The sequence below is a fragment of the Colletotrichum higginsianum genome, chromosome 9 (genome assembly GCF_001672515.1).
Source record: "Colletotrichum higginsianum IMI 349063 chromosome 9, whole genome shotgun sequence".
Lineage (NCBI taxonomy): Eukaryota > Fungi > Ascomycota > Sordariomycetes > Glomerellales > Glomerellaceae > Colletotrichum > Colletotrichum higginsianum.
This window is the reverse complement of record NC_030961.1, coordinates 95646-120910: the sequence shown is the minus strand read 5'-3', so window position 1 is coordinate 120910 and position 25265 is coordinate 95646. Positions and strand designations below refer to the sequence as shown.

At 52.2% G+C, this 25265-nt stretch overlaps 8 protein-coding genes across 8 annotated transcripts; 5 read left to right on the top strand and 3 right to left on the bottom strand.

The window, feature by feature from the left end:
* Window positions 1-809: 809 nt before the first annotated feature.
* CH63R_12309 (Rhamnogalacturonase A) lies at window positions 810-2477 on the top strand (the record flags this gene model as incomplete). Its single annotated transcript, XM_018307283.1, has 5 exons — window positions 810-1236; window positions 1301-1541; window positions 1654-1666; window positions 1731-1815; window positions 1906-2477. 5 exons carry the CDS (start codon window positions 810-812, stop codon window positions 2475-2477), a joined length of 1338 nt encoding a protein of 445 aa, XP_018151700.1.
* Window positions 2478-2681: 204 nt separating this feature from the next.
* Window positions 2682-4346, bottom strand: CH63R_12308 (Alpha-L-rhamnosidase; the record flags this gene model as incomplete). Its single annotated transcript, XM_018307282.1, has 1 exon — window positions 2682-4346. One exon carries the CDS (start codon window positions 4344-4346, stop codon window positions 2682-2684), a length of 1665 nt encoding a protein of 554 aa, XP_018151699.1.
* Window positions 4347-5632: 1286 nt separating this feature from the next.
* Window positions 5633-6307, top strand: CH63R_12307 (uncharacterized protein; the record flags this gene model as incomplete). Its single annotated transcript, XM_018307281.1, has 2 exons — window positions 5633-5783; window positions 6030-6307. The coding sequence occupies 2 exons, from the start codon at window positions 5633-5635 to the stop codon at window positions 6305-6307; spliced, it is 429 nt and encodes a 142-aa protein (XP_018151698.1).
* A 335-nt stretch (window positions 6308-6642) lies between these two features.
* On the top strand, window positions 6643-8434 carry CH63R_12306 (MFS hexose transporter; the record flags this gene model as incomplete). Its single annotated transcript, XM_018307280.1, has 3 exons — window positions 6643-6983; window positions 7084-8098; window positions 8171-8434. The coding sequence occupies 3 exons, from the start codon at window positions 6643-6645 to the stop codon at window positions 8432-8434; spliced, it is 1620 nt and encodes a 539-aa protein (XP_018151697.1).
* A 4372-nt stretch (window positions 8435-12806) lies between these two features.
* CH63R_12305 (NupC family nucleoside transporter) lies at window positions 12807-14826 on the top strand (the record flags this gene model as incomplete). Its single annotated transcript, XM_018307279.1, has 2 exons — window positions 12807-14459; window positions 14554-14826. The coding sequence occupies 2 exons, from the start codon at window positions 12807-12809 to the stop codon at window positions 14824-14826; spliced, it is 1926 nt and encodes a 641-aa protein (XP_018151696.1).
* Window positions 14827-16471: 1645 nt separating this feature from the next.
* On the bottom strand, window positions 16472-17813 carry CH63R_12304 (Cellulose-binding family II protein; the record flags this gene model as incomplete). Its single annotated transcript, XM_018307278.1, has 2 exons — window positions 16472-16854; window positions 17033-17813. 2 exons carry the CDS (start codon window positions 17811-17813, stop codon window positions 16472-16474), a joined length of 1164 nt encoding a protein of 387 aa, XP_018151695.1.
* Window positions 17814-20823: 3010 nt separating this feature from the next.
* Window positions 20824-21192, top strand: CH63R_12303 (uncharacterized protein; the record flags this gene model as incomplete). Its single annotated transcript, XM_018307277.1, has 1 exon — window positions 20824-21192. The coding sequence occupies one exon, from the start codon at window positions 20824-20826 to the stop codon at window positions 21190-21192; it is 369 nt and encodes a 122-aa protein (XP_018151694.1).
* A 738-nt stretch (window positions 21193-21930) lies between these two features.
* CH63R_12302 (TAM domain methyltransferase) lies at window positions 21931-23762 on the bottom strand (the record flags this gene model as incomplete). The annotated part of the gene is made up of 11 exons (XM_018307276.1): window positions 21931-22354; window positions 22407-22519; window positions 22580-22604; window positions 22673-22710; window positions 22759-22781; window positions 22855-22977; window positions 23037-23055; window positions 23110-23132; window positions 23186-23276; window positions 23454-23501; window positions 23592-23762. The coding sequence occupies 11 exons, from the start codon at window positions 23760-23762 to the stop codon at window positions 21931-21933; spliced, it is 1098 nt and encodes a 365-aa protein (XP_018151693.1).
* Window positions 23763-25265: the final 1503 nt, after the last annotated feature.

Sequence of the window (25265 nt, the reverse complement as noted above, 5' to 3'; positions counted from 1 at the left end):
CGTCCCACTAGCCGTGTGTGCCAAACAAACAAATTTCGTCTGACCAAGACGGGACGAACTGCAACATTGACGCGGCACTTCTGTGCCGTTTCCTTTCGTTTCACCAGTGTTCACAAATCACCCACATCGAGAAGGGTCCCAGATTAAAGCCCCTGACGGCCCTGGTCTAGCAAGATTGGTGTTGATCTCGCCTTTTGCAGCAGCGGTGCAGAGCAAGCATGTCGATGTTGGGCAGTTGAGACAGGCAACACCCCTGACGGCTCTTCAGGGGTGACGATAATCGTCCGGTGGCCAGGCCCTCATAGCGCCACAACTCACTCTATTTCTTACCCCCGATCCCCATCCATGACAGTGTTGGAGAGAAGCGAACAGGCCGACGAGTCCGCTGTCCATCTCGCCCTTTTAATTAACACGGCATTCGGATCCCAGCTTCGAGGACCGGTTTTTTTCGTCGACTGGCCAGTTTCATCAGCGCCTTTCGTGCTCAATTTCCCACAAGCGATGGACGGATCGTGGGGTCACGGAAGAAGCGGCGTGTTCGACAGGAAGAGTGAGAAGGAAGGTAAGTAAGGTAAGGCAAGGTGAGGTAAGGCTAGATCTGCTGGCGGGGGAAGATGAAGGGGGGAATCGGAGGAATAATCCTTTATTATCGTCTCCACGAGCAGGCCTTCTAGGAACGCGTCCGTCCGTCCAGTTTGTTTTCCTGCTTGCTTGTTCACTTCTCTCAGTGTCTGCTTTCCCTTCTGTTCTTGCTACTTCGTCGTCGACACGTCTGTCGATATCCGTTCTTTTATATATACAATACAGCCATGAAGTTCACTTCCGTCTCACTCCTTGCGCTGGGCGCTCTTCTTCCCGGGTTCGGCAGTGCCCAGCTATCCGGTAAGGTTGGCCCCTCCACGACTGCCGCTGCCAAGGCGGCCAAGAAATCCTGCAAGATCACCGACTACGGCGCCAAAGCCGGTGCCACAGGAGACATCGGCGCGGCGCTCAAGTCGGCCTGGAACGCCTGCAAGACCGGAGGTGAGATCCTCATCCCCGAGGGAGAATGGGGTCTCGGTACTTGGCAGACGCTCTCGGGCGGCTCTGGTGTTTCCATCAACCTCGAGGGTACCATCTATCGCACTGGCACCGCCGGCGGCCACATGATCATTGTCCAGAAGTCGACGGACATCGAATTCTACAGCAGCAACTCCAAGGGCGCCATGCAGGGCTACGGATACGAGTTCCACAAGCGTAAGACCTTCCATAGCAAATCCGGTTGCCACGGCACGAACGACATTCACTGACAAGGCCACAGAGGGCACCAGCATCTACGGACCCCGTCTCCTGAGATTCGTGTCCGTCACCGACTTCAGCGTCCACGATATCGCCCTCGTCGATTCCCCGGCCTTCCACTTCGTCATGGACACCGTCACCAATGGAGAGGTTTACAACATGATTGTCCGTGGAGGAAACCGTGGTGGTCTTGACGGATTCAACCTGATGGCCGCCAAGAACGTGCACGTTCACGATGTTGCTGTCACCAACAAGGACGAGTGGTTGGTTGCCCCTTTTTCCTTTCCTTTCCGCTTCGCCGCCTACAGAACTAGCCGTGGTTCTTTTCTTCACATCCCGTTCCCGCTTTCCAAATTCCTGGCTAACCATACTTAGTGTCACTGTCAAGGTATGTGGTCTCGGCCACCAATGCTTTCAAGGTCTCGACGAGAAGGCTCACTGACACACCATAGAACAAGTCCAGCAACGTGCTCATTGAGAACGTCTTTTGTAACTGGTCTGGCGGTTGCGCCATTGGCTCCCTTGGCGCCGATACTGGTATGCAAAGTCTCCATGCCCACTTTCTGGTCCCTTGCTTGAAAGGTTGAAGCCGGCCGCAGCTGACCCCGGTCTATGATCTATCCTCAGCCATCTCGGACATCCACTACCGCAACGTCTACACCTCCAACTCTAACCAAATGATGATGATCAAGAACAACGGCGGCGACGGCGTTTTCCAAAACGCCAAGTTCGAAAACTTCATTGGCCACGGCAACGCCTACTCCCTCAAGATCGACGCCGCCTGGGCCGGCCAGAGCAAGGCTTCGGGCGACGGTGTCGAGTACAAGAACCTAACCTTCTCCAACTGGAAGGGCACCGCAGCCAACGGCGCGTCTCGCGGTCCAGTTGTCGCCCTATGCGCCGCCGCGGTCCCCTGCGAGAACATTGACGTCTCAGGGATCAACATCTGGACCGAGGCCGGCTCGTCCATCGTCGACAAGTGCAACAATGCCTTTGGTAAGGGGCACTGTCTCCGCACCGGGTCCGGCACCTATACCAGCACGGCCACCACCAAGACCGTCACCGGCTACTCGGCGGCCACTATGCCCGGTCTGGTTACTGCTGGTCTCGGCCTCACTAAGTCCATCGATATTCCGGCAATTCCCACTACCTTCTACCCTGGTGCCACCCCTCTCAGCGCTTTGGCTGGCTCCGCTTAACAGACCGACCGGAAGAATAAGGGAGGGACATCATCGTGATTCGTGCAGCTCAGCAGAATGAGCCAGTTAAATTCTACTGTACATACTATTACTAGCAACATCGGACGGCGCGCATCATTCGGGGAATAGTTGTAGTTCTGTCTTCTGGCTCTATTTCACTTCATCTAACCCTCCCGTCGGATGTTGGATGCTTGGAACAATATGTTATGCGGCTGTTTCCGACATGATCCAGTCCTCGTCCAGACGGCCCACGGTTACTGACGTCGTCCCCTTAACTCCAACAAAGTCCCTCAGCTTCTCTCTCAACAAGTAAGTCGGGGTACAGCTCCAGGCGTGGCAGAAGCTGTTGTTTCTCACGTCGCCGTAAGGACTTGCGCGAGGGTCTTCCGGGTTGAAGCACTCCCAGAAAGTGTCGGCGCCGGCCTGTACCATGCCTCCCCAGTAGCTCGTCATGATCTCGACACATTTCTCAAAGCAGCCAACAGTTGCCAGAGCGTCGCAGACGTGGTGCCAGAGGTAGGGCGTCAGGGGTTTGACGGCATCGGGGTGGGCGAGGGTATTGAGCAACGCTTCCCGTGCCACATCCGGCGGGAATGCCCCGGCCAGCACGAGCCACGATGCCGAGGCGAAGCTGACTTGCGACTTGGGCCCGGACACGAAGAAGAGGTTGTCTGGCGAGAGGAATACCTTTGCGGCTTCGGTCATTTTGGCCACGAGGTCCTCGAACGGGGCCTCCTTGTCGAGGAGTTTGGCTAGGGCGTTGGCTGCTTTCAGGCTGAACAGAAGAACGCCGTGGAGTCCTGCGCTATGTTCCAGACCAGGCTGCCAGTCAAGGAACTTCCATCCTTCACTCTTTGTCTCGTCGAATGCATACGTGGTAGTGTCCAGATGGCTGATTGCTCGCTTGACACAGCCCAAAACCGTAGGCCAGAGACTGTGGCCAGCGGTTGTATCCCCAGATGTAACCACATAGTCGTAGGTTATGGCAGCGAAGAGAGCGTCGTAGTCCACGATGTAATCCGTTGACGGCGTCAGCTGTGGTTGCTCAAAGATGCAGGCAGGCACTGAGTCGTCCTCACGGACCACGGCGGCGAACTGGAAGATGCACCTCTTGACGAGGTCATAATCCCGGAAGGTACTGTAGTTTGCAAGAGCTTGAAGCCGGAGATCGCCGCTCCAGAGGCGTCGATCTCGTCTCGGGCCGTCTTCGAAAACAGTCTGCATGCAGTCTCTCAGGGTCGAGATGCTGACATGGTCAATCTTCTGGAGGAGTGCGTCATCGAACTGCAAAGCCTCGAGAGAATGGTCTTGACCAATGGCGCTGACGCACTCGCACTTGACCTCGGAAAACGCAACCTTGTACTTGGGCGAGGTGTCGATGATCTCGACTCGCAAGAAGCGGAACGAGTAGCGGCGAGACAAGGAAATGAGCTCGGGGCACATGTCGATGTTGATAATCTCGTCCGGCAGCCAGCTCGTACTGATCCATGTCTTGACGTTGTCCATGCCAAGCGTCACATCCAAGGGAGACTCGCCAAAGGTAAAACGCAATCTGCACGGGGCGTCCATGTGCGAGCCGCGGGACTCGAGCCTCATCGAGACGTATCCCACCATGTGGATGCCGAAGTCGAGGATGAAGTCGTCTCCCTTGCCCCATGCCTTGGACGGCAGTTGATCGATCGGGTACTCTGCGGGCACCGCGCGGACGCCAAAGTACTGGTTTTCATCTTTGTCGAACTTGATTACCCGTCGGGGCGTGCGCGTCCATCGATGGAGCTTCGGGCACAGGTCGTTGGCAATTCTCTCAAAGTCGCGGTTCCATCGCGTCGGCAAGACGCTCTCGACCATGTCTTCTGGTGCGTCTGCCATGATGGGATGAATGGGTTTGGGTCAAAAAATGAAGATGAACTAGTTTGAACAAGGGTTGTTGAAGGCTGCAACTCAGAGATGCTTGGAAGAGGTGTGTATAGGCGCCAATATCAGCATGGGGTTCGATAAGTCAAAGCACCCACTTTTCGGCCACCCCCCCATTTCGGCCGGGGTTTTACACCAAAAGTACTACTTTTCACTACACCCTTTTATTAATAACTAATATAGATAAATAAATATAAAAAGTCTTATAAAATAGTTTTTTATCTCTATTTTATATATATAGTATTTTCTAACTTTATATAGCTTAGTAATATACTTAGTTTATAGTATAAAGTAAAAACTCTACTTTCTAATACTATTTTTAAGATTTTAAATTTTAGTATTATATAGTAATTATAGTACTTATAGTAAAACTACTTAAATAACTTTAGTTATAGTATATATTTATATTAAAAGAAAGTAGATTTACCTATATAAATAGCTTATTTACTATATAAATTTAAAAATAGTATAATACTAGTAAAATATATACTAGTTAAATTTTACTTTTATAATACTTATATAACTACTATTAAATACTTAACTATAAGTATATAATATAAAAATCTAATTAAAAAAGTATATATATATACTAAAAATAGCTTTTTTAATATAAAGCCTACTAAAATATTTTAGCTTAAGCTACTGTTAAGGACCACTAGTAAAATATACTATAATCTTAACATTTTAAGATTTCTAACTTTAAAGACTTAATACTTTATATATAGTATAGTAGAAGCTTTTATACCTATTATCTATAGTTATTTTATAGTTATATATAATATATAATATTTATAGATTATTTAGGGTTAGGGTTAAGGAGCTAGGGTTGTTAGTTTTAGTAGATTTTAGGTGTAAAACCTGGCCGAAATGGGGGGGTGGCCGAAAAGTGGGTGGTTTGACTTATAGCTCAGGTCACCGAGATACAGATTTGAAAACGCCACGATCCCAAACAGAAGTCGTAGACGCTCTTGGTGTGACCATTTCCCAAGAAGAGCAGTTCAAAGCACCCACTCGGACCATTCCTGGACTGGGGCAACGTGGCTGACGCTTCTGATTGCTCAATCGGGGGGACTTTTGGACCCATGGCGATGTCGGCGTGGAGACGAATTCTTGGTATTGAGCGTGCGGGGGAGTACAGTACCGAGAAGAAGCTCGGCAAATGGTGTAAGCATTATGCAACGAGATTTGCCAGGTCAGCTGAGATCAAAGAGGGTTCAACAGCGGTAGAACTGCGGGGGAATATGCGGATGGACTCCAAGTTCTTCGACTATGATGACTTGGTGCAGTCTGAACAGCTCCACCCTCCCAAGAAACCAACTCGCCACCCGCGAAGAGTGGCTGCGGCTGCGGCTGCAACGAACCCAAGTTTCCTGACGAAGGCGTCTCACGACAGTGAGCATGATGCCGCTTGTCATAGAAGAGAAACAAGGAAACGAAACACGACAGTCTCTTAGCACACATTGTCAAACCCCGCATCTTTCACCTGCGGCTCCCGTGTACAAACCAGGCAGGGTATGACCATTCGAAGTCGCTTTCTTAACGGAACTACCGATGAATCAAAACGCGTTGGGGCCAGACCAAATGGTTGCTGGTGACATCGCAACCACCCAACTTGGCTAGCACTCTTGAGGTTAGCAGCTACCAGGACACCACCAACCAGCATCCATTTGGCTATTCTTCGGAACGCAACAGCTGAGCAGACCGAGTCAGTCAGTTCGCCAGCTACCTCAGTACGCGGCCGACTTCTCCTAGCCAAGGAATGTGTCGGCGGCAGAACCAAGCTGTCAATGAAACGCAACGCCATCATGCAAGCACCATCCGACAACGGCTTTGTTAACCGGCCCCTCCCCCGCAACAGTCAACCACGTGGTGAACATGTATGTTGGCGAGGAGTCAGTCCCCGAGATGAGGCTTGACCTGTAGCCAGCCAAGGACGTCCAAGAGAGAAAGAGGCTGGCGCCATGAACCATTGTCGGACCATCATTGAGACGACGTTGATCCGAAGAAGTGCCTACAACCACCTCCATCCGGACGAGGCCTGTAATGTCCCTGACAATAAGAACCGGGGACATTCCCGGCTCTGTGGTAACTCGCCCCAGTTCCCCAGACACAGCTTCCCCAGATTGTCGGTGCTTCTTTCATCCCCGGATTCCCCCTCAAACTTAAATCCTTTGGTCCGAGTTGCTATTTTTTCCCCCTTTGTTACCTCATTGTCCGAGACTGAGGAGGGCCACATCCCATTCGACACACCATGGGAGAGAACAACACCCCTGAACAAGCATATCCGGCCTCGGTCGCCGACAAGGACGACATCGCCGCTGCCAAGGGCGAGCACGTTGAGGAGATTGGCCACGCGGTGACTGTCGAGGACCATGAGCAAACTGTCTTCCAGGCCATCAGAACCCAACCGTGGGCCTTCGCCTGGTGTCTCTATGCCATCTACGTCCTCATTCTCACCAGTTTCGACAACCAAGCCGGTGGCACAGTCATTGGCATCCCGCAGTTCCGCAAAGACTTTGGGTCTTTTTTCGAGGGCGACTATGTTCTTCCAGCCAAGTGGCAATCGGCGTACAGCGGAGCGCCCGTGGCATCGTGAGTCTTCACTGTTTCCGTGTAGAGAGAGAGAGAGAGAGAGAGATTTTCCGTACAGGATGACGGCGTGACTAACGAACGGCTTGTTCCTCGATTCCAGCGCCGTCATCGGTTCCCTCGGTGCTGGCTACGTAGCTGACCGCATCGGCCGCAAGTGGACGTACTTCATCAGCTACATCTTCATCTTCGTCGGCATCACCCTCGAGACCATAAGCACGACCAACGAGATCTTCTTTGCCGGAAAGCTGATCGCGGGATTCCCCATTGGCGCCTTCATCACCGTCAGCATGACGTACATCGGCGAGGTCGCACCCCTGGCTCTTCGCGGCATCATGACCGCCGCCGCCGCCATCGCCTTCACCATCGGCCCCTTCATCGTCTCCTTGGTCGTCAATGAAACGGGTGCCAGAGAGGACCGCTGGGCGTATCGCACCATCTTCGTATCCCAGTACGGCGTCAGTGGTCTGGGTGCTCTCTTCCTCTTCTTCATGCCCGAGTCACCGTGGTGGTTGGTCAACAAGGGCAAGATGCAAAAGGCCGCCAGGTCTCTCGCCCGTCTCGGATACGACGCCGTTCAGGTTGAGAAGCGGATCTCCGTCATTGCTCTGACCCTCGCCGAGGTGCGCAAGGAGACTGAAGGTGCCAGCTTCGCCGAGTGCTTCCGCAAGTCCAATCTTCGCCGTACCATCATTTCTGTTGCCCCCCTCAGCATCCAGGCGTTGTGCGGCGTCTTCTTCGTCGCCTCGTACGCGACATACTACCAGCAGATTGCCGGATACACCCCAAAGGAAAGTTTCAAGCTTGCCATAGTGCAGCAGGTTCTGTCCATGCTTGGCAACATCACCGCGTGGTTCCTCATCGACAGAGTCGGACGTCGTGGTCTCACATTGTGGGGTATGTGCCTGTTGACCGTTCTTTTGATGATCACCGGCGGTCTTGCCGTCGCAGGCACTCCTGGTGCTGTCAAGGGAACCGTTGCTCTACTTCTCGTCTACTGCTACATCTACAACGTCACCATCGGCGCTACAGCCTACTCGTTGTTGACCGAGGTAGCAACCTCTCGTCTACGAGCAAAGACTGCGGCCATGGCTTTGGCTCTCCAAAACAGTCTTTTCGTACGTTTAGTCTCTACCCGAAGCTTCGGGCGTCCATGTTTAGGACACCTGCTGACATACCTATTTGTGCAGACTATGTGGGCTTTCGTCATCCCCTTCCTCTTCAACCCCGATCAAGCCAACCTGGGAGCCAAGGTGTCTTTCATCTTCGGTGGTCTCTCAGTGTTGTCGACAATCTATCTGTGGTTCTACCAGCCCGAAGTTGCTGGCCGGTCATACGAAGAACTCGATGAAATGTTCATCAAAAAGATTCCGGCGCGGGAGTTCAAGAGCCATATCACCGAGGTGCAGAAGAGCCAGAGACTGCCTGCGGATGACCTTGGACACGCCAAGTGAAAAGGTGCATTGTAATTAAGTCAGGTGCAAAGACAACTGATACTCGCACAAAGGGTGGTTCAAACTTAAGGTACTGCATAGTCATACAGATGAGGCATTGTCAGGGAAACCTTTGTAGAAACATGCCAAATAGGCAAGCATTCGCAGACACGTTCCTTTCAGTTCTGTGTTTCCAAATGAGGCCAAGTAAATATATTCCGACAATCTGTAATTGCAGCTCTATCCTTTTAATCCTTTGATGGATAAGATGCAAAGCTGTAAGCTGCTGTAGATGCTGGTGAAGAACAAACTGGCAAAAGGAATCAGGGATTCGCACTGCAAGACATTTCTCGCAGCTGTGTACCCGAGGCTCGACTCTCCACTGCACATAGAAAGCCGGAACATAAGGGGCTGTTAGGGTTTTGCTAGTTCACGATGAAGTCAACAGCACTCCCACTATTTCAGCAAAATTGAAAGGAATCGACCTACAGGTCTCAACGGAAGAAAGGGGTGAATCGGAAGAAGCCCAAGTTGTCTTTGCTTCAGCCACAGTGTAGAAAAGACCGGAGTAAGAGGAATCAAAATGTGAGCTACACACTAAGTCAAGTGAAAAGTTTCCTAGAAAGTAGTTGACGTAAATCAGTTTCAGATTCTACGAAAACGAGTTTGGCGGCATGATTCTTTCTCATCAAGCCATTCACTTTTCAGCAAGTGACAGGCTGTTTGTTCTATTGAAGTATTCTCAGGCAGCAGTAGTTTTCACAAAAAGTAAGAGCTTTAGTGAAGTATATATATCTTCCATTCAAAGTCACCGGAAGACGTCGAAACAGCCAGGTAGCAGGGTTCATAAGGGAGGGCAAAGGGAGGATAAAAAGTTGGACAACGTTATCCTAAGAAGCAAGGCCAGATTTCTATGCACTACAATATGCGCATGCAAGCGCACGCAGGCTTTCCCACAGTCCAGCTGCGTAGCTGCCTGAGAGCGGAGTCGCCCTACACGCAAACGAAGGTCGTGCTCTGACGGCGATCCGCGGTGATGGATCTGGGGGCGGAGACATCCACACGTGGTAGCGTCGTCCCCTGGACCCGCGACCAACCGGCGATGCAGAGCCATGAATGCTTATCATGCTCGCTTCCCCAAGAAACAGGGAATGGGATGATAACTGCTCGTATTCTCTTGATATGCCCACTGATATTGAGACCTGCAACCCTCTAACTCGGGGAAGCACGAACCCGGCATCTTGTCCTGCGCCCATAGCATTCTGATTACGTGCCGATAACTGGGCATCGGAGGAGAGCGAAGGAGCACACTGAGCAAACATGCCGGGTTTGTGCAATCCTGTGTGGACGTCGTCGGAGCTCACCTGTGGTCTTGGGCTTATCGACCCAAGAGTCTTCACGTGTCTGCGGTGACACTGCCGAATCTGCGCGGGAGGTCCCAGCCAACCGCCAACCGGGCCTAATGGGTACGGCGGAGCCGACCGAAGCTGAAAGGCGTAAAAGGGGATTGGCACTTTTGTCCACGGTCAACACAACCCAAGGCGCACGCGGTCATTGACTGGATTGGGCAGACAGTTACGACGGGTGCTACCCGCTTCCTTACAGGCTCAGGAACCCTGCATGTCTTCCCCAGCCTCCGAGAGGGTGGCGTGGGGCAACATCATGCCGGTCCTGCACGCTTAGCGTGCTAGCCTGCAGGACATGGTTTGCAGCAGAGAAATCAGCGAGAAAGAGAGAGAGAGAGAGAGAGAGAGTGTGTGTGTGTGTTTGTGAGACTGCAAGTCGCAGATGTTCACTGGACCTTGGCCGGACATGGCTGACATACGAATGGCAGTCTGTTCACTTGTGGCAGTTTGCCGTTGGCCACCCCAGGTTTTGGCCACTCGGCCGTATCCGGGACAGACGAAGGGAAATGCTACATCCAGAGTGACTGAGGAAAATCTTTGGGGAGGGGAGGGAGGGGAGGCCTGCCGAGCGAGGGTTTACGTCGCCTAAACCTATTCGCCTTCGCCTCGGCCAAGGTACAGATACAGTATGCCATTCCCCAAGCTCGCTTGTCGATTGCTGTCGCTAATCTCGAGGGCTCATCTCGTCCCATCATTGCGCGTAAAGCGTGTTGGGGGCTCCCTTGGCGACCGACCAGTTCTGACCTCGCCCACACGCCTAAACACAGGCGCACCGATTTCCCTTATCGCTGATCTTACCACCCTCCATTACGAGTAGGCGGTGCACCCTGGAAACACCGAGAAAAGTCGTTTCTTGGCCTGGCTCTGGTTTTTGTCGAAGCAAAAAGGCTGCGTGCGGCATGAACCGTGGTGTCGCGACATATCTGCAAAGACAGTAGCCATTATACACATACACATACCGCAGCAGACCACATCGGACACAGGCAGGTGAGTGAATGACGAAGTGCGGCACGGTAAAAACGACTTTGGCGGCGAGGTTGTCTCCCGCCCCTCCCCTCACCTAGCCCCATCGTCGATCCGTGGCGTTGGTAGTGCGGCGGCGGCGGCGGCTGATGCAGCTATCTCCAACCAGTCCCGATCCTCCGCATGTCTCTGTGTCGTGCCTCTGTGGCAGGTTGGGGGTCACTTCGTGGGTTTCCCAGTGTCTTGGGTGTCTCGGCCCCTTGGCCAATTGTGCTTGCACCCAGTACAGAGTAGAGCGGAAGGATCTGCTACACCACACATATTACGAACACACCTGTTCGACGGAAGCCCGGTCCTGAGCCTATCAGGGACTCCCTGTTGATCTTTGCGTTGCTCCCTTCCCCCCCTTGGACAAACCTCTTGCTTCCACTGTCACTCGCGGCTCCTGGGAGTTCTAGCTCCTTCGGATGACAGTTGTCTGTGTGCTGCTTGGACGCGACTCGGAGTAAGGTAATGATACATAACAAGACACGGAGGGGGGGGGGCTTTTGAGCATGAGCAGGTCAAGGGCCATGATTCGTGCATGTACGCTATTGCTGGACCTAGGATTGGACTCGGCCGACCTGAAGATGATGGGGAGCCCAAGCCTATTCGTCGATTCGACTCTTGCTGGGCTACCAATAGCAACCCGTCCCATGATTCCATGAAGCCGGCCAACACTCGTCCCTCACACTATCAAACCCTGCACTTTTGCAGGCCCGGGTCTTATCCTCGCCCAGTCTCGTCTCTCCAATCTCGGCCGACTCCACCATGAGTCTCCATCGTTCCATCAACCTTCCAGAAGCGGAAGCGCGCCGTTGGCTTTACCACTCACATCAAGAGCTAAAGGGTCTTGGTCCGGGTCCGCGCGAGAGTCTATGCCGTCGGGCGAGCCCATGACCCCTGTCGTACGTCGCTGGGAATATTTGTGCAACAACCCCAAGCAGTGGGAGAACTAGAAAAAAATTCGTTCCTTATCGCAGTATCCGTACACCAAGCAACAATCGGAGGGGATCCCAGCAACCTCGATCTCAGTCAGCATTGACGGAAGATGCTTCACGCGACCTGTCAGTAGAAAAATACATCACCTGACTTTGCAATGTGGATATGCTTGCCTCTCACGAGTCTGGTCTACGCTCCGTCTACACAACTGTTCCAAGTGGCCAGCGGGACGATAGACAGCGTATGTCTTTGATAGACAGGCATAGCTTGTACTACACCCAAACGTCAGTCTGCGGAGAAGAGAGGAGAGGAGAAGGAGGGAGGGTCGCCGCTTGGTCCCAAGAGATGGTTATCGTCTTACTCCAGTTTCTTCTCTTTTGCCCCAGCGGTCCAGGCTTGTCCGTCCATCATTCTTCTGTCTGCCTGCCCTAGAGAGCCGTGGTCCCGTCCCCTCCCACCCTCCTTTGGCTTGATGTCTGATGCCCCCCTGGTCTTCTCTGTATCTCTCTCTGATGCAGCCATACATCGTATACTGTCAATCCTACGCCCCCCCCCGTGAACCCTGTCCCACATCCCAATCCGCGCCCCTCGTTGGCTGCGAGCCTTTCAGAATCCGGCTCAATCCACCGAGATGGGCACCGAACCGCATGAGGGTTTCCTCCACACCAAAAAACAAAAGGGCGGCGAACTCCATAACACCCACCCAACCCCGGCCCGGATGCTGATAAGCTCAACGAGTCGTAGGCATCGGGGGTTACAGTCCCAGACAGAGACTTGCCTGGCCGCCTATCTATCCTCGGTACCACTTTCGGATTTCTTGATCGTTGGTACTGGGACTGTTAAAAAGGGCTTTCCCCTCGGGCGTGCAGAAGTCGTTCGGGTCTTGTTTTGTGCTGTGCAGCTCCCTCACCTCGAGTTCCTCGCCGCCCACTTCCCCCCTCCCCCTCCACAACCCCAGAGGCATCTCTAACTCTGCGTGTCTGTGTGTGGCCTACGATTCCCGTTGGTAGACTTTTGTTGAATAACAATTCCCCCATTCAGCCATGGCTTCCCAGGTCACCGAGGTCAACCAGACCAACACCACCGGCGCCACCGGCGGGACGCCGCTCCGCCGCGACTCGGACCCGGCACTTGACATCCACAACCAGCAGCATCACCACCACCACCCCGGCGCTGTCGATGCCAAGGGCCACGGCGACAATGTGACGTACGTGCCGACTGACGTGTCGACCGTTCCTCAACATGCCGATGCGCCTCACGACATCGAGAAGGGTGAAAAGCTCAGCGGTCCTCCTGACTACGACGGCGAGAAGGCAGCTGTGGTGTCCTCCAACGATGAAGAAGAAGAAGAGCCACAGCGTCGTAGCATCTTCGCCTCAATCACAAGATGGTGGAAGAGAATTTACAAGGAGCACAGGTTTTTGGTCCAATCCAAGGTCATGTTCTACATAACCGCCTGGTGGGTTGCTTCTCTCGTGTTGCACCGAAACGACAAGAATTGGATTGTTCCATTCCTCGTATGGTTCGGCTGCTTCCTCCGCTACGTCTTCAACTTCGTCCCGAGCTCCTACGCCTCCCGGCCCATCAAGTTTGCGTGGCACCACAGCGCCGTGTACATCTACAACTTCATCCCCGCCAAGTACCGCACCTTGGCCGGCGGCGCCTTGACGCTCGCCGTCATCATCGTCGGTACTTTCGCCTCGGAGGAGGTGGCCGACAACACCCACGAGAACCGCGCCGTCTCCATCTTCGGTTTGGTTTTCTTCTTGTTCTGCTTCTGGTTGACGTCCCACGACCGCAAGCGCATCAACTGGCGTCCCGTCATCGGCGGCATGTTGTCGCAGTACATCATCGCGCTCTTCGTGCTTCGCACCTCCGTCGGATACGACATCTTCAAGTTCATTGCCGACCGCGCTGGTGACCTGCTCGGCTTCGCCAACCAGGGAACCATCTTCTTGACTGCTGAAAGCGTCATCGACCTCCACTGGTTCATCTCGGGCGTCATCCCGCCCATCATCTTCTTCGTCGCCCTCGTCCAGCTCATGTACCACGTTGGCTTCCTCCAGTGGTTCATCGGCAAGTTCGCAACCTTTGTCTTCTGGGCGCTCGAGGTGTCCGGTGCCGAGGCCGTCGTTGCCGCCGCCACCCCCTTCATCGGCCAGGGCGAGTCTGCCATGCTGGTCCGTCCTTTCGTCCCTCATATGACCAAGGCCGAGATCCACCAGATCATGACGTGCGGTTTCGCAACCATCTCCGGCTCCGTTCTCGTTGCCTACATCAACCTTGGCCTCAATGCCCAGGCCATGGTGTCGTCCTGCGTCATGTCCATCCCTGCCTCCATCGCCATCTCCAAGCTTCGCTACCCCGAGAACGAGGAGACCCTGACCGCCGGAAAGGTCGTCATCCCCCCCGACGACGAGCACGAGGCCAAGAACGCCATCCACGCCTTCGCCAACGGTGCTTGGCTGGGTATCAAGATCGCCGGTACCATCATCGCCTGTCTTCTCTGCATCTTGGCCTTCATCGCCCTGATTGATGCTTTGTTGACTTGGGTGGGAAGCTACATCCAGATCAAGGAACTGACCATCAACTTCATCACCGGGTACATTTTTGTGCCGCTTGCGTTCTTCCTGGGTGTTCCCCGTGACGGAGACTTGCTCAAGGTCGCCCGCCTCATCGCCCTTAAGGTCGTCGCTGTAAGTGCAGAAAGTCCCTGCTGCCCATTGTTGCTGCACCTTGCTTGCTGGCCTGTTTTTTGACGAGTTAACTGACCCTTTCTTACCTTGTTAGAACGAGTACGTTGCTTTCTCCGCGATGAAGGAGCCCGAATATCTCGACCTCTCTCCTCGCTCTCAGCTGATTGCTACCTACGCCCTCTGCGGTTTCGGCAACATCAGCTCTCTCGGCATCCAGATTGGTATCTTGAGTCAGTTGGCCCCCAGCCGTGGTGGCGACGTCAGTGCTTTGGCTGTCTCCGCCTTGTTCTCTGGAGTCATAGCGACCTTGACCTCTGCTGCTGTTGCTGGTCTTGTTGTCACTCATCAGACGACTCAGCTGGCTTGATCAAGTGCCGAGGCTAGAAAGAGAGGAAGGACCTCCTTGTCGACACAAGCGGCAAGGAGGCTTCGAGGGAAGAAGACGATGTACGATGTCGATGAGGGCGCCCAGGTCGCCTTGAATAAAGAGAGGAAAGAAGCATATGTGCTAGGAGTAATAGCAAATTAATCATACCCTTCGCCAGCAAGCGAGCTGACCAATGCAATATGGATTACCAATCCCCCCTCTGTCGCGAGTGGCTGTTGGGGGGGTCTGGAAATGTTATAACACGATGAATCTGGTCAAGACGTGATCTTGGGTTTTCTTGCGCGACCTGCCTTGTCCTTTAATAACCCAATCAATCCTTTCCTCCCCGTTGTATTGGGTTTTGGCTGCTCTGCCCCGCCGTCTAAATCCGACTTATTCCTCCGTGAGTCAGGCCGAGGGAGCTGCAAGCCCCCGTTGCGGCAACGCATGGCGCGACGAGTCGTTCCCATTGGGTCCCATGTCCAATGCCAGAGAATTTTTTTTGACAAGCTAAAACCCAAAGGGGTGGATATCCGCCGGTCTCCTGCGGAAGTCGGCGCCGGCCGTAGAAAAAACAAGGGCGACTTTCAACTGCTGAGCCATGTCAACCACCGGGCTCGTGGTTTATGATGCGTAACAGTAATGAACAAATGGAGCTTAAGTTGACGGCTTTAATTGGGACTTTGAAAAAATCTTTGGGTCCATCAGAGCCTCGAACCAGTTGTCCGGCTTGGCGTCGTGGTCCTCCACCTTGCATCGTTGATGAGAGCGAGCCTGGCTACGACGCTCGTTGTGCTCTTGAAACGGACTTGGGGCCCAGAGATTGAATGCTCGTTATCTGTCTTGGGAGCAAACTGTCTTTCTGGTCTTGAACGCTCAGTCAGATCATCCATGTTCCTTCTTCTTTCGATTACATGATTCCTGTTGTAGTCTGCGTGCGTGTGTGATTTGGACCTCGAAGCTGGCATTTCCGCGGCTCCAAATCTTCAAATAGCAAGACTCAAAATGACTTTATAGCATGACATCGTGTGACGAGATCATATTCAAAAGATAAAAATTTAGTAACAAGGTGATTCTTCAACAACAACGTCTACTGCGCCCCTTTTCCGCCCATTACAAGCGTGAACAGCAAGTAGTTGAACTATCCTTAAATGAGTGTCTGCATTTCAGAACAGCAGGTGCAGTCTCCTAACACAATTGTGTTCTAAATAGGTCTTTCAAAAACTATGCAACTACCATTTCAAAGCAGGTCTTGAGTAGGCCTTTACTTTTATTGATTTTACAAACGTCGCCACCAGTTGTCGTAAGGATTAGATAACAGAGAATAAGTCGAATAAGGGATGAATCTTATCTTCAGAGCCTTCTATATCAATCAAGACGGCAGGGTCTTGCGAATGACTTCTTAGTGCACCACAAAACATTCAAACATAGAGACAGGGAACAGGAGGTGAGCATTGGTCTGTGAAACCATGTCAAATTGATAGCGATATATACAGAAGAGAAAGAGACCTCTTCAGGCCATAAGACTATTGACAAAAATTGTGTTTTTGTGGGTAAAAAGTTGAGGGGTTCAAGTGCTGTCTGGGATGGGCATGCGTGAGTACTGAGTATCAAACGTCTTCAACGTCGTGACATCAAGCTTGAATCATGCTGTAAGACACTGAGAGTACCACTCGTTGGTCTTGACGCACTTGAAGCCAGATACACAGACGGTAGGGCCGGTGTAGCCTCCGCCACCGCACTGAGCCCATGCGCCGACAGTCGCACCGGAGCTGGCCGCCTTGGTTGGGGCGGCAGCGGCAGTTTTGGGAGCGGCAGCAGAGGTGACAGCCTTGACCGTAGGCTTGATGGACGCGGACGTAGCAGGAGTCGCAGAGCCAGAGGCGGAACCGGCGCTGCTCGATTGCCAACCACGATTGCGGGAGAGCTCATACCACCAGTTGCGCAGCATCCAGCCGTCAAAGTCGGTGATCTGAGCGGCGGAGCCAGCAAGCATGATAAAGCTAGAGACACCGGTGGGAGTCCAGTCTGGAGGAAAGTTAGTTGGTTTTGGACGTCCCATATCACTCATGTTATCCGATTTTCCCTCAGTGTTTCGGGATCGTTAAGTCGGAATCGAGTTACTGTAACATACCGTAGACTGTTACGAAAAAGAAGTGGTTAGCTGAACGAAAACTGTAAGCTCGTGCAAAGGGGGAAAACTCACAGTCATCAAGGCCGTAGGTGTGGCCAATCTCGTGCTGGAGGATGTGGATGTTCGCAGAGTCCAGAGCACCCATGAAGTACTCACGGCCGATGCGCTGGCCCCAGTCACCGCCGGCACCACCGCCCATGCCGTCGGTGAGCCAGAGAGACTGGTCGTAGTGGCGGGCGGCACCACCAGCACACTTGCTGTAGTCGCCATTCTGGTTGAAGAAGCGACCACAAGATTCGGCGCACTGGGGAATACCCTCACCATCCTTGTCGGTGTAGACGTCGATACCGGAAGTCGAGCCCTGGAGAAGGTTCTTGTCGCGGACAGCCCAACCAACCACGTTGACCTTGATGTTGGAGTAGGGGAAGTTGTCGTAGCCGTACAGCCACTTGTACCAGCTCTGGTGAGCCGTGTTCAAGGCCTTGGCAACTTGAGTGCGCTGAGCCTCTGTGACAGAAGCGCTAGACTCCCAGCGAACGCAGACATTGATGGTGCCCTTGGTGGCAACAACCTGGTCCCAGCCAAAGTTCTTGAAGCCAAACAGACCGTTGGTATAGGTGCTCTTGCAATGGTCCCAAACCTGCTTCAGAGGCGTGACGATGTTGGAAGGCGGGCTCCAACCCGATTGTCTCTTGATGGGACGGTTTCGGGGCATGTCCTCGAATGTCCGGGCCTCAACGGGGGCGAGGGCCTGCCACACGGATCCGTCGAGGTCAGAAGAAGCCGAAATGTTCATGGCCTGAGATGAGGCTGCCAAAGCCACAAGGGCAGCTGAAGTAGCAGAGAAACGCATAATGGATCGAATGAAAACGTCGAACAACCAGTAATGTGTAGAAACGAAGCAAAGCCGAAACAATTGAAAAAAACGAGTGGAAGGGTAACGAATTTGGTACTGATGACCTAGCGAAGGAGAGTTTGAGCAGAAGAAACAGAAGGAAAAACAGGACCAGTCTGTGTCAATACATATATAGAAGCAAAGAAATCACACAATACGGGGGGTCCAAAGCCTCCCAAGTCTCGTCGGGATTGTCATACTAGCCCGGGCATCTGCCGTGTTGGCAGAACTTGCCAAGATTCCATCGTCGCGGTCCTCCTTTTCCACCTCTGGCGGAGTACGCCCAAGTCCCGTATACAGAGGACATTATGTCGTTAGTTACGAAGATCATTGGCGGGAGAATAAGGCTGCGGAGTCTGATGGGACGATGGAAGATTAAGGACCGTTGTCGTGGTGGCATGGGCTGTCCAAGTTGGGAAACAAATCCTACGCGCTCGGAGAGGGGCGGGATGGACATCCTTCCTTTCCTGAACAGTTGGTCCGTATTCCAATGATGCCAAGGCGCGACGGAGAATGTTTGCGTGACAAACTAAACACCTGCATCTTGGGAAATCTGGGGAAGATGGTACATGCGGTCTCTAGGGGAAGCGCTGGTTGGGCGGCCCAAGCATTTGCCATTCGATGCAATGATCATGCGGAAACATCTGCTCTACAGCAGCAACTTGGGTATGTTGTATTGATGGCTGGCCTGCCAAATCTGAAGTTGTCGTCTATGCACAACCTTATCGAATCTGATGTCTAAAAGAGTCGGGCAGGACGAAGGGTGTATTCGTCGGGTCGATCATCCGACTTACGGGGAGCAGAGCTGTCTTGAGGGAAAAGGGGCAAGGGAACCCGAGACACACAAGAAAGACGCTGTTTCAAGAGGAGCGAAGGCGAGCAATGGCGAGACAAATTTCTTTAAATTTGCGGGACTGGTGTCCAGAAACCTGGTCAACCCCTCAGGGGTCTGCTTACTCCTAGGTGACGCTGCATCGTACAAGAAATGCGAGCAAGGGACACAGAGTCTGGACTGCTCCATATTTGGATGAATGGATACCTAAATTCACATCCATAGTGAGCGAAAGTCCTTACTCTTGGCGCTGACATGATGATTACGCTGTGGGCGTCGAGTGGGCGGCCTGGTCTCTCAAGAGGTGAACGCTCTTTGAGACGTTGTCTGCAGGTCCAACACGGTAACATCAGTCTGCGGCCTTGGCGGCACTGCTCTCTGATGCTTGGCCAGATGTTTATTCTTGCACGGAAGAAGGCCAATAGGGCTGATGTACTCGCTCCCAGTCATGAGCGCCGAACGTTATTGTCTTTCATTGCCGCATCATTTCGGGACCAGAACAGACCCCGCATGAGACTAGACCGAAAATGGTAGGTGAGTCTGGGTTTGCAAAGTCAGCAAACTACCTGGTGTATCAGTCCCAGAGTTGTCGCATCTTTTAAGTCATGGGTATTTCTGGGCCAATTGCGGGCTCGGTGTATTCATGTAATCAAAGAAAGAGCACTCGACATCGCGTGAAGTTTCAAGCCTAAAATACTACTGGCCTGTAGACTCAACTGAACATCAAACCTTTAGTTAGCAGCCCAGTGATGCCTAGGCAATTCACTGGAACCGTGGGATTTTCTGTGTATGTTCAATCCAGCGGATGAGACTACACAGGTACTTTTGGAGGAGCGAACAGCGGAAAGCCTCTGCCGCAGCCAGAAAGCATCTGAAGGGAGCTTTCCGGGTTTATGAAGGCTGCATCAAGACATATTTCCATCAGATGAACCTGACCTAGATAGAAAAAGCTGTGCCTTGTATATCCGTAGCAAACTACAAGCTTTGCGTGCATTGATTACATCGCAGTGCCATGCTTGCTGCCTGGTCATCTAAAATGATTACCTACCAAACGGGACAACATTCGCTTTAGGGATGATCATGAGTTGTCGCCGAACGACAAAATAAAAAGAACTGCTTGCAATAAAACGTGCCGATTCGGATATGTGCACTACAGTCCCAAACCTAGGAAGTTTCGGCAATGTTGGAGACACAAGAATCTCGAACAATGATCCGGAATTCGGCACCAAGGCTGCGAAGTTATGGCAGTCAATAGTGGGTAGGGCATCGATATGTCCCCAAAGCTAATAATGGCTTAAAAGGAGAAAGTCGATCAACTTGGACACGGCAAGAAGCCGCTGTTATCATCTGTTTCACCCTCTCCCCACTACTGTCTTCTGCTTGTTGAGTGACTTTTGCGTTGATCTAGACACAGTCTTGGAAAGGCGACGCTAATCACAAAACCACTTTATTATGATGCAAGCTCAGTTAGCGGCCAAGCGTATATAGCCCCAAACTATTTCCTTTCCTAACTCAGAAACTCGGGTCTTTCGGGACAATCGCAAAGGCCTCGTATGCCTTCATGAGTTGTCTCGTTCTCACCAGCCTGCGATTGTATCAAAGCTTGTCACTCAGCGCCTCAGGTTCCCTCCTCGTGCTTCATCTCATGTCATGCCGTCTGATGTATGCAGGGGAGCCCAGCGATCTACCGTGTCATGCCGATCCCATTGCCCAATCAGTTTGGCAAATCGCTACTTCTTACCTTGCGTCCCTAAATGTTCCAGGTTCAGCCTCAAACATGCCCGTCTGATCCTGCATTGGCCGAAGATCCGAGATTTCTGTTTACCATTGTATGCCTCATAGCAGTCTGAGACTGCTTGCTCGTGTATGTAGAGTACAAAAGGAAGGCCGAGTCGTCGTGGGCTTGGCATAGAGTTCGTCTCAAATCATACATACCAAAATCTTTCATTTCATCATTGACCTGAACTCAATTTCCTCCCAAGCTCTGCGAGCCTCATATATTTTTTTTGTTGATAGTTACGTTTCTGGCTGTCCGAGCTTCTGTTCATTCTCTCTTCACCGATACTCCACGGTTCTTCGCACTTCTCTATCCGGTTCCTCGAAAACTCTATTAGTCGTCACTTTCCACATAGCAAGATGCAAACGAAAACTATTCTTTTCGCTGTACTTGGTGCCATGACCGCATCCGCTGCATCCATTAAGCGACAAAACAACGGCGCTGATTTTGGTACATGCACCCCGACCATGGACTTCCAACTGGGTCGTGCCGGGCGAAAGGCAGACCAGGGGACGTTTCTGCCCACCGACCCTGTCGTCGCCAAGGGTCAGCAGGATGCTCTAAACCCAAACATTATCACGAACCGAATTTGCGATCAACTCACCAATGTGTGTAAGGCCAATCAAGCTGCCAAAGATCTATGCCAGCAGGCCAAGGCACAAGTCTCGGCAGCGGGTGTCAAGGATGCGTCGGCCGCGACGATGTTCAATGGCGCATTGGGGTTTTGATGAAGACAGCCAACTTATCCACCCAGCTCCTCCAAATCTCACATAACTTTGTACATCCACGTCTGAACGCATTTTGCAGGCTGAAGAGAAGCTGAAAGTGTTGTTGCTGCAATTCCTAGGGTAAATGGTCTCAGTCAAGATCATCTGCTTGGAAGTGGAACGAGGTTTAGGGCAAAAAGCAGTAAATAGGTGGCTGAGGATCAAGTGGAAGTTTAGGAGAGACAAAAACAGTGGCATTACCAAAAGTAACATCTAGCCCTTTGTGAAACCTCATGGAACAGTGAACATAGTCGCCATAACTGTCAACACGGCTTTAAACCTGAAAGCGACCCTAACCCTCACCAAAGCAAGGCCAGAATCTGCCCAATTCAGGTTGTGTCTCTCCTCGATCACCACTTCCTGGTCGAAATGATTGTCGTTCATCGATTATATCCAGATCGAATCATTCTACTAGTGTTGAGCTATCACTGAGCAGCTGTGGACGATACTGAATGAAGCCTTTTGAGAAGAGACCATGGGACCAAGATTTGTAACATGTGCCTCCAGCCAGTGTATTCATATGCATGAAAATTACGAGTGAGTCCATCGTCGTCAAAGTGACTCCTCCTTGTCTGCCTAAAGACTAATCCGGGCCTCTAACTACTTCGGGGAGCCAGGTTTACGGCCGTGTACGATGAATCTGCCAACGTCAGTCGTTCAACGGCTTCATGTTAGTCGTCAAGCAAATTAAAGGAAAACCTACATGGGCCAATACGCATGTACAGTAGGATCTCTCATGACCTTTCTTGCCTTGCTGACCAAGACAATGACCTCCTCGTAGGTCCAGCCAAGCGCTCTCGTGAGGGGTGCAAGTGTCGCCGGTTCTAAAGCCTGGTCCATGTTCTCCAGACTCCACATTCCTAGCTCTTTATAGTGTTGATCTCGAGGCCAGCGGTTCGTCGGCCACTTGTAAATTGTCTCGACGACATCCACGAAGCCAACGGCTTCCATGAGCTGCTTCCATTGCTGAGCAGCACTCACAGGACGGCCAAACTTCTCCATACCTTCCATGACAAGGAGGACCCATTTCCAAAGGTCCGAATCCACGGTAAGAGTGCCGTCGTCGCAGCCAAGAGGGAGTGCCATGTCCTGTGCCTCAAAATAACCACCAGGCTCTAGTGCGCTTCGAAGATCATTTAGTTCTCGACCATATCGAGTGCAGCCACCTGACTTACTCGAATACCTTCTGCACGATACTCATATTGTCAGAGAAGCTGCCTGTCATCATGCGGCAGAATATGAAATCAAAAGGCCTTGACCATGTCCAATCTTTTTCAAGGTCATCGAGCTTTCCGGACTCGCGTTAGTTTCTCAAGGCGTCCGGAAGAGTGGTGAAGACAGAGTATACCTCAAAAGAGCAGTTTGGAGGGACACTGTAGAGTAATTCAGCACGAGTAAAGACACGAACGAGCCCTTTAAAGAAGGGTCTGAAGATACTCACAGGTCAGGTTGCACGGGACTGAGATCAACACCTATGACCTAGCCATAGCTTAGTCGACGATTCAAAGTTGGAGCAAAATTGCATACCTCTGCTTCAGGATGGGCATCCGCTAATGTTTTACAAATTAGGTTAGATACATTCTGTAACACCAGATAGAAACAAAAAGAGGACAGCGAGCTTACCGTACTCTACAGACCAGATGCCTGTGCCGGTGCCGAGATCCAATACTCGTTTGGCACCCCTGTTCTTGGGACAGAGACAATGATTCCCCCCCAACGTCAATGTCATGACATAGTGTTGAAGGTCTAAGTAGTCAAGGTTAGAGGAAATGTGACGATCAATAGGGCCATGTTGGAATGCTCACCTAGTCGATCGACCTCGGACTAGTTGAAATGTTATTAACTGAGACGTAGGGCCGTATTTGGATGTTGCTTTACCTCGTCATTCGGCAAGAAATATTCTCCAAGGCAGTCAGCTAGGGAAAATGACCGTTGAAGTTGATGATTCACTTACTTCCTGCACTCATGGCATGATATGTACGTCCGTTCTCATGTTGATACTGCCGAAGGCTGGATCGTAATGAGGTAAGAGAGTCCCGAGTGGGCTAGAGAGAAACTAGTCAGCTCCGTGGAGAACAGTCGATCAGAGGAGATGATGGAGTGAGATAGAAGTGTAAATCGCTGCTTGGGCACCAAGAAGAAGGTGAGAGGGGATGGGGGTGATTCGAACACAGGACTCCGGGCGTTTAATTTTAATGAGAACACAGTTAAACAATACTTACAACATCTAGTGCAGAATCCACGTCGGATGCATCGGCCGCGTCAACTTCCTAATTTTGTGGTTGAGTGAGTGTTGGTGTGAAGACGTTCAACGTCAGGTACGAACATGAAGACGAACGCGATTTAAATGACTAACTTACGATCTGCAACCCAGGCTCCAACTCAGATGTAAGCGTGGGTAAAGGTTCCGCTGGCGGCAACGCATTCTCTTCCACTGAGGTCGGCGCCGGTGTAGACTCGGGCGAACCGCGGCGCTCGGCTGGTGCCGGCGAATGCTGCGGAGAGCCTGCCGGATGGGATACCTCGGCCATGAGACAATTATCCCTGGATAAGGAAGGTCTCCTTGACGGCGAGGGGGCGACAGAAAGCGGGAAGAGTGTGAGGATCGAACAGACGAGCAAAGATTAAAGGCGAGTGAAACAGAGTCAGGGAGAGGAGGGCCAAGGCCCTCGGACTGGACAGTCTCAGACGTCTTTAATACAAAGCAAACAGGCCTCAGGCAACAGACTGATGTCAGGTGTATGAGATACATCCGGTCTGCAGCGTTGGATGTCTTCGCCGGTTCAAGGTACGTGCGGTTTAAGAGGGAACACGCTACTGCGGGGGCTGGTATGATGTGTCCATAGGGTGGCAGACATGGCCATGCACGAAGCTCAGCAAGGCTCCGAATCACTGTTTGCCCCGACAGCTCGGCTATTAGCTGCATCGATGCGGAGGAAGTGCCAGAGCCGTCGAGGGAGTCGAGGCGGGGGCGATCGAGGAGGAAGAAAAAGCAATGGTCCGCTCCCTGGTCCCCAAAGTCCAAGGAACTCAGTCAAGTACAGGACTTTAATTGCACCAAAAGAGCTGGATGCATCTGTGGTTGCATACGGTCCGACTTTTCGTGCGGACGCCATTTGACGAATACGGACGTATGCTTGTTTGTGTCTACGTGCGACGAGACGATGGCTCACAAGCCTCTCTCAGGGAGCGATTGGTACGAAAGAAGCCGCGTTATCCAAACGAAAAAGAGAAGGCAACCAAGACCAAACCAAAAAGAAAGCAACTAAAACCAGAAGCTCTGATGCCTTGACCGACGACCGCACTCGGTTCGTCCTTCGCCGGATGGGATGTGCTTGTTGGAAGCGCCCGGCAGGGACTGCGAAGTACATAAAGGCTAGACTGGCCGAGGAATCACAGTCAGACACATGCGGGATAGAGTCCCCGTCGTACTTCTAGTGAGAGGGGACCAGAAGACAAAGAGATTCATCGGAGGGGGGGGGGGGGGAGGCGGATTCTCAACCCAGACACGGTTGCTTCAGGTTCGGTCAGCTCGATAACCTTGACCAATGAATCGATTCTGGGATAGATCCCACCTTCAGTCCAGACGCGGTGAATGGCTTGTTGCTTACATTGGCTATTCCTATCCTGGATAGCTCATGCAGCTAAAAGCCCTTTCGCCGAGCAGGCTGATGAGCCACGCACGGTATGGTTCTCTTTGTACCCTTGGCTCCATCCGGTGGTCGTGGCCGTTTGGTTGCATTCCCGGAAGTGAGGAAATGGGAATACAGCAGGCAAACTCGAAGTTAGTAGTTTTAGAGGCAAAAAGAACGAGGAGACGCAAGCATCGGGCTTCAGTTGGGATGGCCCATGCAATAGCAAACTGCAGCAAGACGGGTGTCTTGTCGGGCGCATTGCGATCCTCATTTCATACTTTATACAGGCAGATGATTGAGCCAGCCTTCAGACCATGTGCCAGGGTAATCTCAACATTGTCATCCGCGACATCTGGGGGGTTTAGTTAATGGACAATAGGGAGGCACCTCCGAATGATA